Below are 21970 nucleotides of genomic sequence, written 5' to 3'. Positions count from 1 at the left end.
TATCCCATTAGTTTCTACTTTCTATTGTTGCTTTTGCTGTCAGCCTAAAGGTTGCTCTTTTGTAAGTAAGCTGTTCTTTCTCATTCTCTTTAGTGTTTTGAAATTCCCTACATGTCAAGATGTGGATTTAGCTTTATTTCTTCGTGTGAATATTGAGTTTTCTGTTGTAATCTCATCTTCAGCAAGCTTTTATCAGGAAAGCCCCTGTGCAACCTGGATTGAAAGTGTGTTTTTCAGACATATGTGCTGGACTGAGTGTGTGTGTGTGTGTGTGTGTGTGTTTACTTCTGCTGGAGTCCTAGGTACATTCTGTGTTAATGTCTTAGATTGAAGATTTACAAGTCACAGAAGTAGAACACACTGGAGCCCAAATCATGTGGGGGTAAGTCACCATGAGAAATGATCAGCTCTGACTCGGGCTGAAACAGACATGCTGCCTTGTCTTCTCTCTAGTTCTTCCCCTCCCCAAGGACAGGACCTTCAAGGGTTGTAGCTACAGGCAGGGCTCTCAGTTCCCACTCCCTGCCTCCTCTACTGTCCTCTTGTGGCCACACAATCTAAAGCACCCTGAATACCGTGACAGGGCGCACACCCCGGTCCCCAAGCTCCAGCAGCCTTGGCCCTGTACTCTCTAGTTTTCAGTTACTTCTTTCATTTGGGCCTTTGGGCTGCTGTTCCTTTCTTAGAAGCAGGGCTACACATTTAAAAGGATGTCTGTTGTGTTTTATCCAGCATTTAAAAAGGTTTCTGGAGGGAAGGTTTTTATGCTCTCTAACCTCCAATCCTTCTGGAAATGGAAGTCCATACAGTGCCTCTACCTTTCTACCTTTTTTCTCTTTCTCATTGGGTCTTTCAGACCGGACAAAGACTCCTTCATCTAAAATATGGACAGGAGTTCCAAACTCGGTTTAGCATTCCTCTTACACAATTTAAACCCCACCACAAATCTCCTGGAATAAATATTTTATTCCAGCTACAGTTAATTATACAGTACAGGAAGCCATGCTGGGGAGCAGATTCCAGGGAAAAGACCCCAAGTCTTCTTCATTCAAAGTTCTACAGATTTAGAATGAAAAAAAAATATCTTTTTGAAATTCAGATGATCCCTATTAAGGTTAAATCTCATCCACATTTTAGAGATTCCCAGGAGTTGGGGAGCAACCCCCTTTTACTGGGCATATTAAAATGAGTGGGAGGATCTGGTTCACAAAGTTGCCCTTTGGTATACTGCTTTTATTTGCTTTGTTTTTTTTGGATGAAATTCCCTGTAAAGTAGAGCTTGACAATCCTGTTTATTAGCAGGGATTTTGCTATTGTTGTTGAAGTCAATAACTTTGCCTTAGGGTGCATTACTTTCCTGTAGATTAATTGGAATGACACAGATGAGCGGGAAAGGAACTGGCAAGGAAAAAGATTAGGAGCTTTGAATTTGCAGAGTGAGGAACCTAGCAGAGAAGGAGGGAAATGAGGGAGGATCTCAGTGAAGGGGTGGAAAGTGGGCACGTTCAGGTGGAACCTTAGGAGGAGCAAGCTTTGGAATGTAAAATGGTGAGGGACCTGCCTGAAGTCAGATGGCACTCTCAAAAGAGGGGATTTAATAAAATTTAATCCAGAGACTATTTAGGCAAACCAACAAGAGCTGATGAAAGCCCCTGGGGGTGAGGAAACCCCAGGTTATCACCGCCAGCCTGAAGAAGAACAGAAAGGGAGCAGTTACTGGGAGGGGGGGAGAGCTGCAGGGAAGGAGCAGCTGTGGCCTTCAATCCGCAATGCAGTCGCCCTGAGGCCCTGGCCTAGGCCTAATGGGAGGGAGCTGGGGGTCCACACCGGGTGTCTCTCTCCTCCAGCTCTTTGATCTTGCTCTACTGCCACCCATTAGCCTAACACAACTAGAGGCCATTGGGCTAGGGAGCGACACTGGTGCAGCGAACAAGGCCTCTGCCTAGGGCCGGGGCCCTGCTGAGAAGCATGTGCAGAGTGACCCCAAGAGGCAGGCATGCTGTCCAGCACAGGTGGGGCCAGCACCTTTGACTGGAGGGCATGTGGGTTGGTGTGGGTACAGGGCAGAAACTTAAAGCATTAGCACTTTGTGACTACCTTTTCATTTTCACAGCCACGCTTTAATACTGCTTCTGTTAATGACTTCTCATGTATTTACATGTAATTATGTGTAATTACATGATTACTGAAAAGGTACCAGTTTGGGAGACCGTCTTCAGGGGATGTAAATGCTTTCCATAGTTCCCACCTGTCCCTCTTGACTACATTTCTCATGGAAAGGTGGCAGAAATCAAGCCTGTACCCTGGCAAGCTGTTCGGCATCTTAATGGCAATCAGAGTGACACTGAACAGAAGGAGCAGTGGTACAATGCCCCCATACACACTAAAGTATCAGGACAAATCTAGAATTCTACCAGCTTTGCCCAATTTCCCTGATAGGATCCAGTCTCCCCTTCATTGGGTAGCTATAGAGAAAAGAGAGTAAAAAGAAAAGGAAGAAGTGAAGGAAAGATACCGTGTGGCCTTTTTCTCTTCCTCTCTTAGTCACTGAAGTATCGCACCACTCATTTTCCTATGCATGGGACCATGAGCACTTTAGCCTGCTCAAGGGGTGTTCCAGAGCCAGCCTTTAATCATTTGTTGATTTAATGACCATGGTCTATAATATCATTCTCAGCATTTGGTGATGATATTACTCAGAAAGATGGGTGTCTTTGTGTGGGAAGAGGACTTATAGACCAAGGCTAGGCTATTGTTCTTTTTCAGGCTGCACATATAAAATCTCTTTTCCAGTCTGTGGAAACAGCCACTAATACAAGCATCTGGTGCCATTTGTGAGCCTGCCTGTTTTGCCCCATGGTAGGTCACTGCCCTTCTGTAAAACTAGTCACCTCATTTCTGATTACAAACTATCAGGTTGGTCTGTCTGCCCCTGTCATTTCTCTGCTAATCATAAATATGATGTCCTGGTTCCAGGAACAGCATGCCAGGAGAAGCAGGAAGGCAGAAATCATGTGCTCTGACCACAGCAGTCGGTGCAGGGTCTTACATGTAGGTTCTCAAGAACACCTATGGGATGAATAAATGAATGTTCTTGAGAGTTGCATTTACTACTCCAAGGTGGAAGGATATAATGACAATATGGCTGAGAATTTCAAAGCATATTGCGATAATTAATAACCGTATCTACTTAGAGAGGTTGTTGAAGATCAAATGAACTAATGTATGTGAAAATGCTTTGTAAGACTTTAAAGCCCTGTACACATGTTAATTATTATCATTATATATAGGTATTGTTGATAACTAGTCTTTCTGAAAAGAACATACAATTTCTTTTTGAATGAAAATTTTTTATGGAAATGTCATAATATATAATATTTATGGTTTTAGGTATTCAACACAGTGATTCAACACTTATATAAGTTACTAAATTCTCACCACAGTAAGTGTAGTTACCATCTGTCAATGTACAAAGATTTTATAATATCCTTGACAATATTCCCTATGCTGGATTTTTGGCCATAAGATTTAGAGGCCACTTCATGACCCTCAATTGTGTGACCTTGGAAGTTGCTCAGAGTTGCTTCCTGAGATGTATTCTTCTCATCTGTAAAGTTAAGCTATTAATATTGTTATCTTTCCTTATATAGCTCAGCAGGTTGTTGTAAAGTGCTTGAAAATTATAAGTCACAATGTAGACATTGATTTTTTGTTTTTGTTTTTTTGGGGTGGTTAGTACACCATGATCCAGTGGAGAGAGTATCAATAGGACGCATTTTGTTATCTCAGAACTGACAATAAATTTGAAAATATACACTTCTTAGGAAGTGTATCCATTTGGGGCCAAGTTCACATAGGTATTGAAGCTGTGGACAACTCAAGAGTGGATGCTACAGCCTTGCTGCTAATGCAGAATATCCAGCCAGTCAGGCAGACAGAATTAAATCTGTGTATAATTCCTAATTGTAGTATCAGGAAACCACTCTCCCATCCAGCTCTTTCCATGGCTCCTAATGGATAGCAAAGTGGGAAATTTGCATTTGCTAGTGGGTTTAACAGTAACCACACTGGACAAAGAATAAGAATCTGGGTTTAAGACCCAATTGTTGTACTTTCTGGCTGTGTGATTGCAGAGAAGTCATTTATCATTGCTTAGCTGGAAAAAGAGAATAATAAAATCTATTCTGCAGGTCTGTTAGAAGGCTCAAATAAGTTTGTATATGTAATGCCATTTTGTAGGTTGCAAAGCACTAAACAAATACAAGCATTAGTATTCTTTTCAGATACTGAGGGGGATGTTACTGAGCAATACAATTTCCTTACATACGTAGCAAAAGCAGAGAGGAAAAAAGTAAAAGTCCTGGATAATCCACAAATTGGAATATCCAGCTTCTGAATTACACAGACTTCGCTAGGCCGGGCTCAGTGTAGAGCCCTGGTGGCAACTTCTGTGGTTGAAAACTTTTCAACCACAGAAAAAGCTAAAGGGGCTATTTTCTCAAAATCAGAGGTAAATGGGAGGAAAGCTAATCATTTCCAAGGACACCCCGGGTGACGGTGGAAAATAAGGCAAGCAGCTGTGTGCTGGTCCACAGAAAACGGGACTTGCAGGCCAGGAAGAGGATCTGTTGGGATCAGTAGGACAGGAGATTTCTGTATGATAGGGCAATGGAGCAGGCCAAAACCAGCTCCAGGGCTGCTGTGACCTGAATATGTCCAGGCCAGACTGCCCCTTCCAGACCCAGCCTGGGGGGAAGACACTATCACAGTTTAATCATGTTAAGCAAACATGGGCTGACCCTTAACAGTGAATGGTTTATCTTTGTGAGATGGAGCTTTAAGGTGCTCATGGGACAGGGATCTTTTGGCAGATAGCTCATCCCAGAACTAAATTACTACAGCATTACATAACTTTACATAACTTTAAATGCAAAACAAAATTTGGAGATAGTTGTCACTCCTACATTCATGCATGTATTCATTCATGTGTCTAGTGACAGTTACATAGTGGCAGAAGCCCCCAGGTGAACACAACACAGTCCTTTCCTTAAGTAGGGGAGTTAAATCCATGAACTGTGATTCAGTAGATGGAGAGAGGAGAAATGTGAAAACTGCACAGAGGTTCGGGGAGGGTGCTGTCTCACCTGACTGTGGAGATGAGGGTTCGCCTCATGCAGAGTGGAATTTGGGTCAGGGACTGAGGGTGACAGGATGTTTGCACCAGTGGGTACAGCATGAATTTTTGTCTAAAAGTGAATATTTGATTTATTGTCATTTATGGTTCTAATGGACTGTCTTTAAAGTGCGAACAGCTTTGTTGAGAATAGTGTTTGTGCATTACACTTCATTTGTGACTGTGTAGCTTCTACACAGCATTCTTTCTGTACTGTGTAGAAGCTTCTTTCCAGCTTCTCTTCCACAATTTCTGGTCTAACAAAACTCTTCCTCAGGCCTTCATCTGTCATTCTCATGTTCAGATCATATGCCTTTTTTTCCTGGGAAGAAAAGGACTCAACCTCTCTCTAACTCCTGTTTATAAACATGAAATTGTTGTTTCTCTATATAAAAAATGGTCATATATTGACAATTTTATATGGTTCAACCTAAAGCATTCTCTTCTGCTAACTTGGCATTCACATGGCTACACTTTATAGTGCTTCCCATTAGTAGAGTTCAAATGAGCTGGTTCTGTCTTGGTTTTCTCTCTGCCAAACCCCCTGAGAGTAACAAAGGTACTGTCTTAACTTCTCTGTCTCCCTAGCTCCTAGCACACTGTACATGGTAGGCATCCAGTATTTGTTTAATGAATAAATAAATGCTTTGCTCCGGGATTTGAACACTGAATGGACTTTAATGTAATTGTGGGGCTGGGTGAATATTTCTGGGTTCACTTTCTCAGCTGTAAAAGCCCAGTTGTGGAGTACACGAGGTCAGCGGTTCCCAAACCTGCCTGTTTACCACAGTCGCCTTTGGAGAGCATTAAAAATACACTCCTGGCCAATTGGAATCACAGCAGGGAAAAGAGACCCAGAAATCTGTAGGTATCTTTGCCTCCCAAGATGACTGGTAGGTAGTGACTGAAACAGCTGTCAACCTGCTCTTGGGAACCCCCAGATTCCATGAAGTCACAGGGAAAGGACTGCATCTGTCTTGCTTACTGCAGGTTCCCAGAGCATGTCCCAGTATCTAGCATGTGGCCAACAGCAGTGAACAGTGTTGAATGCATGCTGAAGGGCGTTTCCATTTCTGAGGAGCATCTAAAGCTGCTAAGGCCTATTAGATTAACTGTCTAAGGTTGCCTTGGGCTCCCAAACTTCAGATGCTTGTGTATCTGTGATAATGTATAACAAGCCATGTGTCCTTGGGCAGTTTAACCTCTCTGAGCATCAATTCTTCTGTGAAATGAGGACATGGGTAAATGACCACAAGGGTCCTATCAGATTTGATCTTGTTTTTTCCATAATGACTCCTTTATTTATTGTGTGACTTTGGGCAAGTGGCTTACTTGTTAAAGTGTTCTCTTCCCTGCTTGCCACTGGATTGTAAACCCCATGAGGGCGGGGACCTTGCATATCCCACTGCATCTGTCTGCAGGACTCAGTTTGGCTTATAGTAGTCACTCAATACATTGTTCTTTGGATGAATGATAGAGCCATTTTTAAAAAAAGCACCTAGAAGGTAGAAGCTAGTTTAGTTAATTACAATTTATTTTTCTCTTTTACTTAATCTTTAAAAAAAATTTTTTTTGTTAAGGTATTATTGATACACACTCTTATAAAGGTTTCACATGAAAAAACAATGTGGTTATTACAAATCCCCACCCATACCCTAATGTAGACACTGTCCATCAGTGTAGTAAGATGCCACAGATTCACTACCTGCCTTCTCTGTGCTACACTGTTTTCCCTGTGACTCTCTACACCATGTGTACTAGCATAATGCCCCTCAATTCCCTTCTCCCTCCCTCCCCACCTGCCCTCTCACACCCCTCCCCTTTGGTAACCACTAGTTCATTCTTGGAGTCTGTGAGTCTGCTGCTACTTTGTTCCTTCAGTTTTGCTTCGTTGTTATACTCCACAAATAAGGGAAATCATTTGGCACTTGTCTTTCTCCACCTGGCTTATTTCACTGAGCATAATGTCGTCCAGCTCCATCCACGTTGTTGCAAATGGTAGGATTTGTTTCTTTCTTATGTTTGAATAGTATTCCATTGTGTATATGTACCACATCTTCTTTATCCATTCATCTACTGATGGACACTTAGGTTGCTTCCATTTCTTGGCTATTGTAAAAAGTGCTGCGATAAACATAGGGGTGCATATGTCTTTTTGAATCTGAGAAGTTGTATTTTTTGGGTAAATTCCAAGGAGTGGGATTCCTGGGTCAAATGGTATTTCTCTTTTTAATTTTTTGAGGAACCTCCATATTGCTTTCCACAATGGTTGAACTAGTTTACATTCCCACCAGAGTGTAGGAGGGTTCCCCTTTCTCCGCATCCTCACCAGCATTTGTTGTTCTTAGTCTTTTCGATGCTGGCTATCCTAATTGGTGTGAGGTGATATCTCATTGTAGTTTTAATTTGCATTTCCCTGATGATTAATGATGTGGAGCATCTTTTCATGTGTCTGTTGGTCATCTGAATTTCTTCTTTGGAGAACTGTTTCTTCATATCCTCTGCCCATTTTTTAATCAGGTTATTTGCTCTTTGGGTGTTGAGATGTTTGTCAGATATGTCATTTACAAATATATTCTCCCATACCATAGGATGCCTTTTTGTTCTATTGATGGTGTCCTTTGCCCTACAGAAACTTTTTAGTTTGATCTAGTCCCATTTTTGCTTTTGTTTGCCCTGCTCAAGGAGGTGCGTTCAGGAAGAAGTTGCTCATGCTTATATTCAGAAGATTTTTGCCTATGTTTTCTTCTAAGAGTTTCATGGTTTCATGACTTACATTCAGGTCTTTGATCCATTTTGAGTTTACTTTTGTGTATGGGGTTAAACAATAATCCAGTTTCATTCTCTTGCATGTAGCTTTCCAGTCTTGCCAACACCAGCTGCTGAAGAGGCTGTCATTTCCCCATTGTATGTCCATGGCTCCTTTATCATATATTAATTGACCATATATAGTTGGGTTTATATCAGGGCTCTCTAGTCTGTTCCACTGGTCTATGGGCCTGTTCTTGTGACAGTACCAAATTGTCTTGATTACTGTGGCTTTGTAGTAGAGCTTGAAGTTGGGGAGCATAATCCCCCCAGCTTTATTCTTCCTATTCAGGGTCTTTTGTGGTTCCATATGAATTTTAGAATGATTTTCTCTAGTCTGTTGAAGAATGCTATTGGTATTTTGATAGGAATTGCATTGAATCTGTAGATTGCTTTAGGTAGTATAGTTAATTACAAATTTTATAATTCAGCTTGAACTCACTACACTACTGGTGAGAGTATAAAGTCATATAAACCACTTTTCTTTCCTTTTTTTTAATAACAAATTTTTAAAGATATAATTAAAATTGTACAATCTATCCTTTAAAAGTGTATAATTCAGTGGTTTTTAGTATATTTACAGAACTGTGCAACCATTACCACTGTCTAATTATAGAACATTCTCACCACCCCTGACCCCCACCAACAAAACCCCCATACTTACTAGCAGTCACTTCCAATTCCCTCCTCTTCCTAGCCTCTGGAAACTACTAATCTACCTTCTGTCTTTATGGATTTGCCTATTCTGGACACATCATGTAAATGGAAATATAATATTTGCCTTTTTGAGTCTGGCTTCTTTCATTTATCATACTGTTTTCAAGGTTCGCTCATGCTATAGCATGTGCCAGTACTTCATTCCTTTCTATGGTAAATAATAGTCCATTGTATGGATACACTACCTTTAATTTATGCATTCATCAATTGATAGACATTTTTCTCTATTACGAGCAATGCTACTATGAACATTTGTGTACAAGTTTTTGCATGGACATGAGTTTTCAATTCTCTTAGGTATATGCCTAGGAGTGGTTTAACCGTAACTCTGTTGACTTTCTGATAAACTGTCAAATTGTTTTCCAAAGTGACTGCTCCATGTTATAACCTCATCAGCAATATATGAGGGTTTCAATTTCTCTATATCCTCTCCAACATTTTTCATTGCCGGCCTTTTCTTATTTTCACCATCCCAGTGGATGAGAAGTAATATCTCATTGTGGTATGTTGATTTGCATTTCTATATCTACTAATTATGTTGAACATCCTTTCATGTGCTTATTGGCCATTTGTATATATTCTTTGGAGAAATGTTATTCAAATTCTTTGCTCATTTTTTCTCCAATATTTAAAAATCTTTATTTGGCACCATCGCATGTTGTTTATCTGGATCTGGAGGCTTGACTTCACTTAAGACAACTCAGTGCTCTCTGACAGTCTTTTCTCCCAATATGAGCTTTAATTGTTCACTTTCAAAATACTTATTTTCCCATATTTTCCAGGCTGCACTCTTTGATGGAGCAGCAAGGAATAAAATATTCTGCTACTTTCTACCATCTGTTAAACATTAGTAAATCTTCACAAACCAGTCCTTTATTCTTCTCTGCTCTGTTTCTTAAACTTTAGCTCATTCTCAATTTCCTCTTTCCCCTTTGGCCCTCTTCTAAATTGGATTATTTGTCTTTTCATTGTTTAGTTGTATGAGGTTTTTATATATTCTAGACACTAGTCCCATATCAGATATATGACTTGCAAATATCTCCCATTCTATGGGTTGCCTTTCTACTTTCTTGGCGGTGTCCTCTGAACCACAAAAGTACCAGATTTTGATGAAGTCCTATTTATTTATTTATTTTTTGTTTGTGTTTTGTTTCTAAGAAACTCTTGCTTTCTCTGAGGTCACAAAGATTTGCTCCTATGTTTTCTTCTAAAAAATTTTAAAGCTTTAACTCCTACATTTAGGTCTATGATCCATTTTTTAAAAAGTATGTTTAAATAAAGTATATAATGATATACAATCTTATATTGGTTTCAAATGTACAACACAGTGGCTCAAGCCATATTATTAAATCCTCACCCCCACCAGTGCAGTTATTATCTATCAATGAAGAAAGATGTTACATAATCATTGACTACATTCTCCATGCTCTACTACCATCCCCATGACCAACTTTTATTGTGATTGGGAATTATTGTGCCTCTGTAGTCCCCTCCCTCTCCCCTCATTAACACCCAGCCCTTTCCCTTAGTAACCACTTATCACTTCTCAGCTTCTGCGTCTACTTCTCTTTTGTTCCTTCTGTTTTGCTTTGTTTTTATATTCCACAAATAAGTGAAATATGGTATTTGTCTTTCTCTGACTGGCTTATTTCACTGAGCAAAATACCCTCTAGATCCATCCATGTTGTTGCAAAAGGCAGGATTTCTTTTGTTTTTATGGCTCAATAATATTCCATTATGTGTATGTACACCTCTTCTTTATCCATCATCTATTGATGAACACTTAGATTGTTATATCTTGGCTATTGCAAACAGTCCAGTGATAAACATAAGGGTGCATTATGTCTTTTCAAATCAGGGATTTTGTTTTCTTCAGGTAAATTCCTAGGAGTGGAATTACTGGGTTTAATTGTATTTTTATTTTTGTTTTTTTGTGGAACCTCCCTACTGCTTTCCACAGTGGTTGCAACAATTTACATTCCCACCAAAAGTGTAGGAGGATTCCTATTTCTCCGCATCCTCGTCAACATTTGTTATTTCTTCTCATCAACATTTGTTATTTCTTCTCTTTTGGATAGTGGCCATCCTAATTGGTGTGAGGTGATATCTCATTGTGGTTTTGATTTGCATTTCCCTGATGATTAGTGATGTGGAGCATCTTTTCATGTGTGTGTTGGCCATTTGTATTTCATCTTTGGAGAAATATCTGTTCAAGTCCTCTGCCCATTTTTTAATCGGGTTATTTGTTTTTTTGGGTGTTGAGGCATATTAGTTCTTTTTATATTTTGGATGTTAACGCCTTATCAGATGAGTCTTTCATAAATATATTCTCCCATATTGTAGGATGCCTTTTTCTGCCAATGGTGTTCTTTACCTTTTAGTTTGATGTAGTCCCACTTGTTCATTTTGGATTTTGATTTCCTTGCCCAAGGAGATGTGTCCAGGAAAAATTGCTAATACTTTTTTTAAGAAAAATAGAACATTTTGCCTGTTTTCTTCTATGAGTTTTATGGTTTTATGACTTACATTCAGGTCTTTGATCCATTTTGAGTTTACTTTTGCATATGGAGTTAGACAATAATCCAGTTTCATTCTCTTACATGTAGCTGTCTACTTTTCCCAACACCAGTTGTTGAGGAGGCTGTCCTTTCCCCATTGTATATTCATGGCTCCTTTATCATATGTTAATTGGCCATATATGCATGGGTTTATATCTGGGCTCTCTATTCTGTTCCATTGATCCATGGGTCTGTTCTTGTGACAGTACCAAAAACTGTTTTGATTAGCTTTGTAGTAGAGCTTAGTCAGGGAACGTAATCCCCCCAGCTTTGTTCTTCTTTCTCAGGATTGCTTTGGCTCTTTGGGGTCTTTTGTGGTTCCATATGAATTTTGGAACTATTTGTTCTAGTTCATTGAAAAATGCTGTTTGCATTTTGATAGGGATTGCATTGAATCTCTAGATTGCTTTGGGCAGAATGGCCATTTTGATAATATTAATTCTTCCTATTGATGAGCACAGGATGTATTTCCATTCATTGGTGTCTTCTTTAATTTCTTTCATGAGTGTCTTATAGTTTTCAAGTGTACAGGTCTTTCACCTCCTTCATTAAGTTTATTCCTAGGTATTTTATCTTTTTGATGCAATTGTAAATGGAGTTGTTCTCCTGGTTTCTCTTTCTGCTAGTTCATTGTTAGTAAATAAGAGTGCAACAGATTTCTGTTTATTAATTTTGTATCCTTCAACTTTATTGAATTCAGTTTTTAGTTCTAATAGTTTTTTGGTGGAGTCTTTAGGGTTTTCTATGTATAGATCATGCCATCTGCAAATACTGAGAGTTTAACTTTGTCCTTACCAGTTGGATGCCTTTTATCTCTTTGTGTTGATTGCTGTGACTAGGACCTCCTGTACAATGTTGTATAATAGTAGTGAGAATGGACATCCTTGTATTATTCCTGATCTTAAGAGGAAAAGCTTTTAGCTTTTTGCTATTTAGTATGATGTTGGCTCTGGGTTTGTCACATATGGCCTTTATTATTTTGAGGTACTTGCCCTCTATACTCATTTTGTTGAGGGTTTTTGTCATGAATGGATGTTGAATTTTGTCAAATGCTTTTTCAGAATCTATTAAGATGAGTCTATGATCCATTTTTAATTAATATTTCTATATGGTGGGAGAGCCACTTTAAAAACATCTTCTATAGTGAAATTTAGCACACATATAGAAAAATACACAAAATAAAAATGTAGAGCTAAATAGATTATCATTAGAACTCTAACCCTAAAAACCCTCTACCAACATCCAGGTGAGGGAATAGAATACTGTCCTCATTCCAGAAGGCCCCTTTGGGTTACTTCCCAATCAATATGAAATATCTGCCACCTTTCAAGGTAATCCCTTGTTTGATTTTCTTAGTTTTACTACCTCAACATGCATCCCCAACAATATAATTTCACTTCACCAGTTTTTGAGGCTTGTATCAGTGAAATTGTCAATGAATTCAATCAACTGTCTTCTTTTATTCAACATTAGTTTTTTGATATTCATTTAGGTTTTGCAAGTAGCTGTGGCTCATTCATATTTATTGCTGTATGGGATTACTTTGCATGAACATACCAGGATATTCTATCACTTAATGGTCATTTGAATTGTTTACAATTTGGAGCTTTTATAGATAGTGCTGCCATGAACATTCTTTTGTTTGTCTCTTGGTGTACTGTGAATGCACATCTATTTGGTATTTACCTTGGAGTGGAATTGTCAGACATGTTTATGAAAACGACAAACTGTTTTCCAAAGTGATTATATCAGTTTAAGCTCTCACCAGCTGTAAATAAGACTTCTTGTTCAACCCCCCACCCACATCCCCACTCCCACACTTTTTATTGTCAGTCTCTTTGATTATAGCCATCCTGGAAGGTGATTAGTGGTACCTCATTATGGTTTCAATTTGCTTTTCTCTGCTGGCAATGAGGTTGAGCACCTTTTCTATGTTTATTGGTCACTGTGTATATTTTTGGTGGATTGCCTTTCTGGTCTTTTGCCCACTAAAAAAAATTTATTTTCTGTCTTTTTATTTAATATATAATTTCTAGGAATTTTAAAACTATATTCCAGATGTGAGCCCTTTGTCAATATTGTATTGCAAATACCTCCTTACATTTTGTGGCTTTTTTCAATCTGTTAATGTTGGCTTTTCAATGAACAGAAATTCTTATTTATCATACAGTCTAACATAATCCTTTTTCTTTATAATTGGAGATTTTATGTCCAATTTAGGAAATTTTCTCCTATCTTGAGGTTGTACAGATATTGTTTTATATCTTCTTAGAGATTTTATTACTGCCTTTTACATTTAGATCTACAGTCCAACTAGATCTTTGTGTTTGATGTGGGTAGGGATTAAGTCTAATTTTTTAAAGTAATGATATCCAGTCATCTCAGTACAACTTATTCCTTTTCAACTGTCCAGAAGTGCCTATATTGTTAGTCATGTGTTCTTTAACCTTTGGTCTCCATCTGAGGTCTTTTATCTCTTGCATTGATCTCTTTGTCCCTTGTTACATTTCAATATAAGTCTGGAAAACAACTTGTGAAGTTCCACTGGGGTGGAGGGGAAGCACTGGAATTTTTATTGAGATGGTCCTAAATCTACAGATCAGTTTAGAAGGACTTTACAACTTCACAACATTAGTCGTATATGGGCATGGCATGTTCTTCTATTTATTTAGATCATCTTTGATTTCTCTCAAAAAATGTTTTAAAGTTCTCTGTGTAGAGGTTTTATTGAATTTTTTCTTAGGCATTAGATATTTTATGGCTTTTATATTATTTTAATTAGTATTTAAAACATTTCATCTTGTAATTCTTTTTTTTTCTTGGCATATGAAAACAATTGCTTGTTGGATGTTAACCTAATTCTACTTATTTTGCTAAACTTGCTTATTAATTCTAATTTTTATATATTGCAAAATGTCCTGTGAAAACAGTGATGTTTTTATATCTTCCTTTCTAAAACCTATGTATATGCTTTTGAGAGATAGACAGTTTTTATTGGGCTCAGGTCAGGAGTCTATGTGTACTGTTTACTTCTTGATTTTCTTCCCTGTGTTCTTCTTGGCCTATTTGAGCTACTTCTTCTTGTAGTGAATCTTGGCCTCATCCTACCTCTTCTTCTCCAGGGTGGTTGTCACCACTTGGTACTTCCAGCCAACCTAGTAAGTCAGGTGCATCAGGTAGACAAACTTATGTGTAGGCTTCATACACACAAAATGGAGCAGAAATGATGATCTGCTTTTTCTTTTCTAATACCCTGAGCTGCTCTAAAGTGGCCTGACCATGCTAGATCTTTTAGGATATCACATATTGCACAGTCTACCTGAAGATACGCTTAGGGGACTCAGAAGTGGTAGGGACCATGGGATGGGTTGTTATCTATGTGTTTATGGAAAAAGGTCAAGGCCTGGTATGTCCATTTAATTCTGTAGAAGTTGTGAGAAATGTTAATGTCCTTACAGTGCATTACCACCATTTTCTAACCCAGCAGTACCTGCTTGGCTAGTCTGGCCTTCAGGTGGCCCTGGAGACGGTTTCAATCATTGATTACTAGTATCTGTCCATCTGCCAACTTTGGCAGCTGCTTTGGAAAATTAATCCCTATACTTTAAAATTCTTTTTCTTATCTTATTGCATTAGATGGTACCCTAGTACAGTATTGAAAAAGAGTAGTGAGAACAGACATCCTTGTTCCAATCTTCGAGGAAAAGCTTTCAACATTTTGCTATTATAGAAGATGTTTCCTATAGGGTTTTTAGAAATGTCCTTTACTGAAAAAAGAAATTCCCTTCTATTCATAGTTTGCTAAGAAATTTTCTTCATAAAAAATTATGGAATTTTATAACAGCCTTTGTCTTACTGTATTAAAATTAATGATTTTTCTCCTTTACTCTGTTAATATGGTGAATTACATTGGTGATTTTTCACAGGTCAAATTATCCAACTTGTTCATGATCTTGCTATATCCTGGTGAATGTGTTTGCTATTATTTGTTTAACAGACTTTCTTTTTTAGAGCAGTTTTTTTTTATAGCAGAACTGAGGAAATACAGAGATTTCCCATATATGCCTTGTATCTACACATGTATAGCCTTGTCCATTATTAACATCCTTTGCTAGAGTGGTTTATTTGTTAAAATTGATGAACCTCCATTGACACATTATTCCCCAGATTTGATTGCTTACATTAGAATTCATTCTGGGTGTTGTATATTCTGTGGGTTTGAATAATTTTATGACATGTATCTGCCATTATAGTATATAGAGTAGATTTAGTGCCCTAGAAATCCTCTGTGCTCTGTCTATTCTTCTGCCTCTCTCCACTAACCTATGGCAACCACTGATCTTTTTATTCTCTTTATAGTTTTGCCTTTTTCAGAATGTCCTGCAGTTGAACTTACAGAGTATGTAGCCTTTCAGAGTAGCCTCTTTCACTTAAAAATACCATTTTAAGGTTCTTCCATGGGTTTTCATGGGTTGATAGCTCATTTCTTTTAAGTGTTTAATAATATTCCATGGTGTGGATATACCACAGTTTATTTATGCATTCACCTATTAAGGACATCTTGGTTGCTTCAAAGTTTTGTCAATAATGAATAAAGGTACTATAAATGTGTGTGTAGGTTTTTGTATGGCCATGGGTTTTTAAATCCTTCTAGTAATTACCAAAAAGCATGATTGCTGGATCATATGTTAGGAGTATGTTTAGTTTTGCAGGAAGCCACTGAACTGTCTTCTAAGGTAGCTGTACTATTTTTCATTCCCACTAGCAATGGCTGAGAGTTCTTGTTGCTCTACGTTCTTGCCAACATTTGGTGTTGTCAGTGTTATGGAATTTTAAATCCCATTGTATTCTTCATTCAACATTCATGTACCTACATATTTTCTCTTTTTCTTCATTTCTTTATGCCTCTCTGAACTTAACACTGGGGAATAATTTGCTTTTTGCTTGAAGAATATACCCTTTAGTATGGGTTGACTGCTAAATACTTTTCACATTTCTTTTTCTTTCTCCTTTTTTTGGGGAATGTCTTTACTTTTCTTTCTTTATTGAGGCTATTTTTTGGCCTTAGGAGTGTGCTTTGCCAAGTGGGGAAAGCTTGAACTATCAGTGAGTTAACAACCCAGAAGCAATCCTCAACTAGAGAGGGAGGGAGTTGATGGATAAATACCTCACCCTTCAGTGGGATAATTCTGAGGTGTGTCCCTACACAGTCTCTCAGATGGTCCCCAGCAGGCCTGAATTCCAGTTGCCCACAGTGGTGTAACACTCATCAGCTCATTTTTTAATGGGTTTTCTTTCTTCCCTGTCTCATTTCTCCATCCCTATACAGTACTTCCTGTAATCATCATTTATTTATTGCTACATCCTTGTTTTGATGTGTTTTTGGGGAAACCAAATCTAAGACATGGCCTGTTTCAGGAGTGCAGTCCTTCAGGGCTCAGCACAAAGATTCACTCACCACTGCCTCGGGGGACCTCAGACACCAGTCTGTTGTCTTAGCCCTGAATGCTTGTCAGAAGAACTGTTCAGCCTCTTGGCTTCTCACTGTGTCTTTCTGGAATTGGAATTCATCCCAGGGGAAAAAGTGACTCCAAACACAGGACTCACTTCCTTGGGTTTTGTTCATCCCTTGGATCCTAGTTTGGTAATTTATCATTATTTTGTTAACTCTCTTGTGCCTTTGATCAGATTTAAAGAAGTATTTTGGCTAACTTTTCTAGTTGCCCTTAAAGGGAGAATTAGTCTCAATTATTAAAAAAGAAGCTTCCCCAGTCCCCTTTTCTGGGCTTGTAATGCACTTTGACTCTTAAAAGAGCTTCTGCTTGAACCCTGCTTAACTTCATTCCCTACCTATATTCCTTCCTTACCCATCCATGCAATGAGCTTGCACAACTCCATGCCTTTATTCCTGTTTTTCCCTATTCAAAGTGTGGCCCACCAAAGTGTTGGCACCCTGGTAGAGGAAAATCCTCCCTAATATGTCTCACTGGGACAAGATGGTTGTCAAACAGCAGTTTGAGTGGGCTGCTTAGAGTGCAGAGACTGGCCAGGAGAGAAGTCTCAGAAAGTCCTAGGGAACTAGGAGTGGGTAAATTGAGTTGGAAGCAGGGTAGAAGCACAATAAAAAAGATGAAGATAGATTAAGAAGAGAGTAATGAATTAAAGTATGGATGTGGTGTGGAGTTTGTTCAGGGGGAAATCTAAAATGACTAGGTTTAAGCTAGACATACTATTTTCCCAGAACATTCTTGAAAGTTCAGCTTAAATGACTTTTCTTAAATCTCTTAGCTGGCCTCAGTTCCTCCTTTAACTTCCATTTATTATGGAATAATAAGCACTCCTACTACATTTATCACATTTTTCCTATTGGCTCTGAATAGCCTTCTAAATTAACTAGATGGCAGCTTGGTATAATGGCATATATCATCTTATTTAGACCTCATGTCAACTCTATGTAGATCTATTACTATCGAGTATTTTACAAATGAGAAAAAGGTCACTATGCTAGGTCTAATAATTTAATCAAGGTCACATAGTTAAGTAGCAGAAACAGGACACAAATCCAGGTCTGTCTAGCTCTAAAACTAGCAGTGTCCATTGGTCTAGTGGCTTCAGCATGGCTTGCATGGACTTCTAATCTGGGCTGCTTTTGGAGCTGGTGACCTACAAAAGTGTTCTATTATCTGTCTCAAAGGGGACCTACTTTATCCTGACTTATAAATTTTCACGTATTATGCGCAAAAGAACTTTCTGAGCAAAAGTGTGTGTGTATGTGATGTGTTAACGGAAAAAAAGTGGTATTTAACATTAAGAACGTTTCCCAGAACCCCAGATTTAACGAACATCCACAGAGACTAAAGAAGCTTAATGTTTTCATTTTTTGCCTTGAAAGAGGTACTCGATTTTTTGATGGGGACCATAGAAGCCTTTTGAGAAGAACGCTATAAACTGATTACCTAGAAAAAAAGCAGGTAGATCCAATAATTTGCCGTTATGATCCCAATGATCTTAAGGTGAAGAACACCTTTGTAGCATGTATCATCTCTCACTTAAACGTAGTTAAAAAATTTTAAATTAGGATATTAGTGTAAATTTTCACGTTCTGTCTGTGCATTTATGTGATGGTGATGTTGGGTAAACTGGGGAAGACTAGGGGGATAAAAGAAGTTGCTGTGAAGTCAGCGCTATGATCTACGATAGGACCTTCTGGAAAGGTCTTTACATAACTACCTTACCTCCAATCAAAGGCTGTGCACTCCTTGCCCCTTGGCTGATTTTACACTTCCACTTTAAATGTAACTGCGGATGAAAGACAAGAAACAACAGAAAATCCCTAAGAGCCCGCAAAATAATTAGGGCTGCCCTAGGGAAATCAGAGCCAGAGATCGCAGGAACCCCTTTTCGCTCCCACCTCCCCGGAGACACACTTATCCTTCCTCCCAGACTCACACCGCCAAGGCTGACCCGCCCCTCCGCCGCCTCCTTCCCTAACACGTGCTCTCCGGAACACTCACTCTGGAGATGTCCCATCCCCCGAGGGGGCTGGGCTCGGGGGCCGAATGGACCAATCCACACGCGCCTTACAGCGTCGTGGCCCGACAACGTTGAGCCGTCCAATCGAAAAGGCCTTGCCGCCCGTTTCCCGGAGCCCCGCCCCCTCGCTGCCGTGCCCCCGCCCGCCGGTCTCCTCCCTCCTCCTCCTCCTTCTCCCCCCGTTTGCCCCTCCCCCGCCGCTCGGGAGCGGAGCTTGCGAGACGGAGAAACTGGGGCAGAAGTGAAGATGGCGGCGGCGGCGCTGGTGGCGGCGGCGGCTTCTCGCCAGTGACGCGCGGTGCGGGCTCATCTCCCTCCCCACCTCCCTAGTCCGGATCCCGTCCGCCGCCGGGACCACTCCGTCCCCTTATTCCGCAGCACTCCCCACTCCTTCCACCCCAGTCGCCCCATTCCCGACGCCCGGCCGCCGCTGGCGGCGGCGCGCCCCGGGTCCCGGCCGCTGGCCTCGCACTTCGTGCTGTCGCCGGCGGAGCGGGTGGCGTGTTGATCCGCCCTCCTGCCCGGATCGCCGGGCGGCAGATAGACGCCCGGCCGGGAGGCGGCGGCGGCCCTTGCGTATTTGCTTCCCTCCATTTGGGGACTGGGAGGCGGCGGCGGCTGTGGGTTTTGGGGAGGGGAAGGGGATTTTGGGGGGGGTGGGCGAGAGCGGGAGGGGGCCGTCCTCGGGAGGAGGACGAGAAGGAAGCACCATGACGTCCATCCATTTCGTGGTTCACCCGCTGCCGGGCACCGAGGACCAGCTCAATGACAGGTAATAGGGCCGGCGGCGGGCGGACGGGGGGAGGGGCGCCTCCCCGCCCTCCCCTCCCCCATGGGGCCGCGCCGGGGCGGGCGCGCGTGTTTACGCGCCTGCGGCTGGCAGGGGGGTCCTCACTGCCCCCGGCTAGGCCCCTTCCGGGGCAAACTTCTGGTCCCAGGGCCCCAGGGGCCCGGGTTTGCGGGGGTTGGGCGGTGTAGACGGGGCCCGCGGTGTAGACGGGAAAGCGCGTTGCAACATCTCCCCGAACCCCTTCGAGAAGCCGCGTTGAACTCCGCGGAGATAGGCCGCGGTGGGGGTGGGGGTCTCGCTACCGGGGGGCGGGTTGTAATAACCGCCGGGCCCAGGCCCGAGGAATCCATATTAGTCAAAGTTGAATTGAGACAGACAATGCGGATGGGGGATGGTGGAGGTAAAAAGAGAGGGAAGAGGAGAAGCGGGGCTAGAGCCCCGGGCTAGGCTGGGCTCGCCTCGGGCTCCGGGAGCTGTGTGCGGTGTGGTGGTCTGGTCCTGCCAACCTTGGCGATCCCTTGGGAGGGGAAAGCTGTTTCCCGGCAGATCGGGGTGGGGGAAGGAGGGAGGAAGCGCCATGATTATTGTTATTATTATTAAATTTGAGCCTCTGCAGTGAGGTTTGCCTGCCCGGGAGGGGATGAATTCAGGCGGGGGTGGGGAAGTGGATTGGATTCCTTTCTCTCTCCTCCCAAAACGGAGCTGGCAGCTCCTGCTCCTATCCCCTATGGTGCGAGCTTTTTGTTTCCTTTTTTATTCTAATGATAGTGTTTCCTGAGTTGTAATTTGACAGCTGAAAACCCTGCGTGTAGTCAAAGGAAAACTCTTACGTATGCAGTTCGCAATGCTGCTTCTCTTAACACGCTGTAAATTTCTGGAATGGGTTTGCTATGGGCGGAGGAGGAGATTTTTTTCTTTCTTTTATAGGAAGCTGTTTTGGCGGAGGATTCCTACCTACCTTTCCCTCCTTCACCGTTCCCTGCCAGTTTAGGATATTGAATTGCAGGGCTGCATGCTCTCTGGGAACTGAGATAAAGCAGAAAAAGTTTCCTCACTGTTGCAAAACAGACTCCGAAGAGATTGAAGGAGGCCTCCATTAAAGCAAGTCTTAGAATCTAGGACTCAGATCTAATGATGGGCTGAATGTTTACAGGGTCAGAAAGTGGGACATTTTAAGTCTCTCTCTTCCCCAATACTTTTGGGGCTGTTTGTTTCTTTTGAGTACGGAAGGCCATTTGGACCCAAGTTTAGAAGTTACATGTAATTTTTGCTAAGTGGCCGGGTGACATAAATTGCATGACGCCCTGTTTGTCATGCGCTTCCCGGAGGGAGGAAGAGGCCTAACTTGCTGCTAAGGTATTGGCCTCCGTCCGTCTCCGAGTAGCTACCAGCTCAGGTGGAGCGCAGAGTTTCTGAATCTGAAAGCTGGGGGCTTAGTTTCTGGCATTGGGTTCGGATTTATCTAATCTTTGCTGTAGCCGTATTTAACATGTTTGTGAAACTTTTGGAATACTTTTTGAAAATACCATTTGAAGTTGTCATATAGTTCCTTTAAATACTGAAATCAGTTTTGTCATTTAACATTTTGTTTTGTGATCCTTACTCAGACCTTATTCTTATTACAGATAGATTTTTTTTCTAAGGCTTAAATGGAAGATTTTTTTGTGAATTTTAGAACTAGGCTACTGGTGAAGATAACTGCTGTCACAGATGGAACCAAGTTGGTAGTGCTTGTAGTGTAATTTGCCTTGTAACTTAGAAAATTGCATCAGGGAGGAGAGAAATAGGGCATGTTTTCTATAGTAGTCCTATTTTATATATACCAAGAATTCTGACGAACTTACTCAGTTAGTTGACTATGTGGCTCCAGAGCCAGCCTATTTTGCACTTGTGTTGTGCGCTTGGATTTATTTTTGAGCCAGCCTTTTGCTTCAGCTAGCCTGAGAAATTTACAAGTAGTGTATCTTTTTTAAAGCTACATTTTCTTCTTTCCTAGTTTAAACAAATAATGAACTTTGTTTTATTCCTGTGGTGTCAGTGAGCAATATTAAGAATAAATCATTTTGAGTTTTCATTTCATGAAATAAAAGTGGATTGATTCAGATCATTTAAAAAAATGTGCTGTTCAGGATGTTTGGAAAAATAGAGTGCTGTACGTAAAATTTTAGGGACCTATGGTTGAGTAGCACCAAAAATACCTGATCTGTGGAGATTTGTGAAGGCAGTGTTTGGGACAGTCACACACCCTTAAGTTTTGAAGTAGTTGACTTGTGGTAGAGCTGTTTTGTGTGTCTCCTTCCAAAGGAAAGGTCCTCCTTGCATACCTAATTGCAGAGTAATAGGATCCATATATTACAGCATTGCTTGAGAAAAATCAACACTGGTGGTCTG

At 40.8% G+C, this 21970-nt stretch overlaps 1 protein-coding gene and 1 long non-coding RNA gene across 4 annotated transcripts in view; one reads left to right on the top strand and one right to left on the bottom strand.

Moving 5' to 3' along the window:
* Positions 1-18748, bottom strand: part of LOC140845501 (uncharacterized) — a 53516-nt gene extending 34768 nt beyond the window's left edge. The window contains exons 1-2 of the long non-coding RNA XR_012124310.1: positions 18706-18748; positions 18492-18555 (exon numbers count right to left, since the gene is read on the bottom strand). This is a non-coding gene — a long non-coding RNA (uncharacterized lncRNA). The remainder of the gene's footprint in view (positions 1-18491; positions 18556-18705) is intronic.
* A 242-nt stretch (positions 18749-18990) lies between these two features.
* Positions 18991-21970, top strand: part of UBR5 (ubiquitin protein ligase E3 component n-recognin 5) — a 133119-nt gene continuing 130139 nt past the window's right edge. For 2 of the 3 annotated variants that reach the window (XM_073229914.1, XM_036995290.2), the window contains exon 1: positions 18996-19561. In XM_073229914.1, the coding sequence (XP_073086015.1) occupies positions 19500-19561 (62 nt within the window). In that variant the 5' untranslated portion in view covers positions 18996-19499. Of the gene's footprint in view, positions 19562-21970 lie in introns of all 3 variants that reach the window. The other variant, XR_012128341.1, reaches the window with a different exon arrangement.

Source organism: Manis javanica, chromosome 2 (genome assembly GCF_040802235.1).
Source record: "Manis javanica isolate MJ-LG chromosome 2, MJ_LKY, whole genome shotgun sequence".
In the NCBI taxonomy this organism is placed as follows: Eukaryota; Metazoa; Chordata; class Mammalia; order Pholidota; family Manidae; genus Manis; species Manis javanica.
This window is presented reverse-complemented; position numbering and strand designations above follow the sequence as displayed.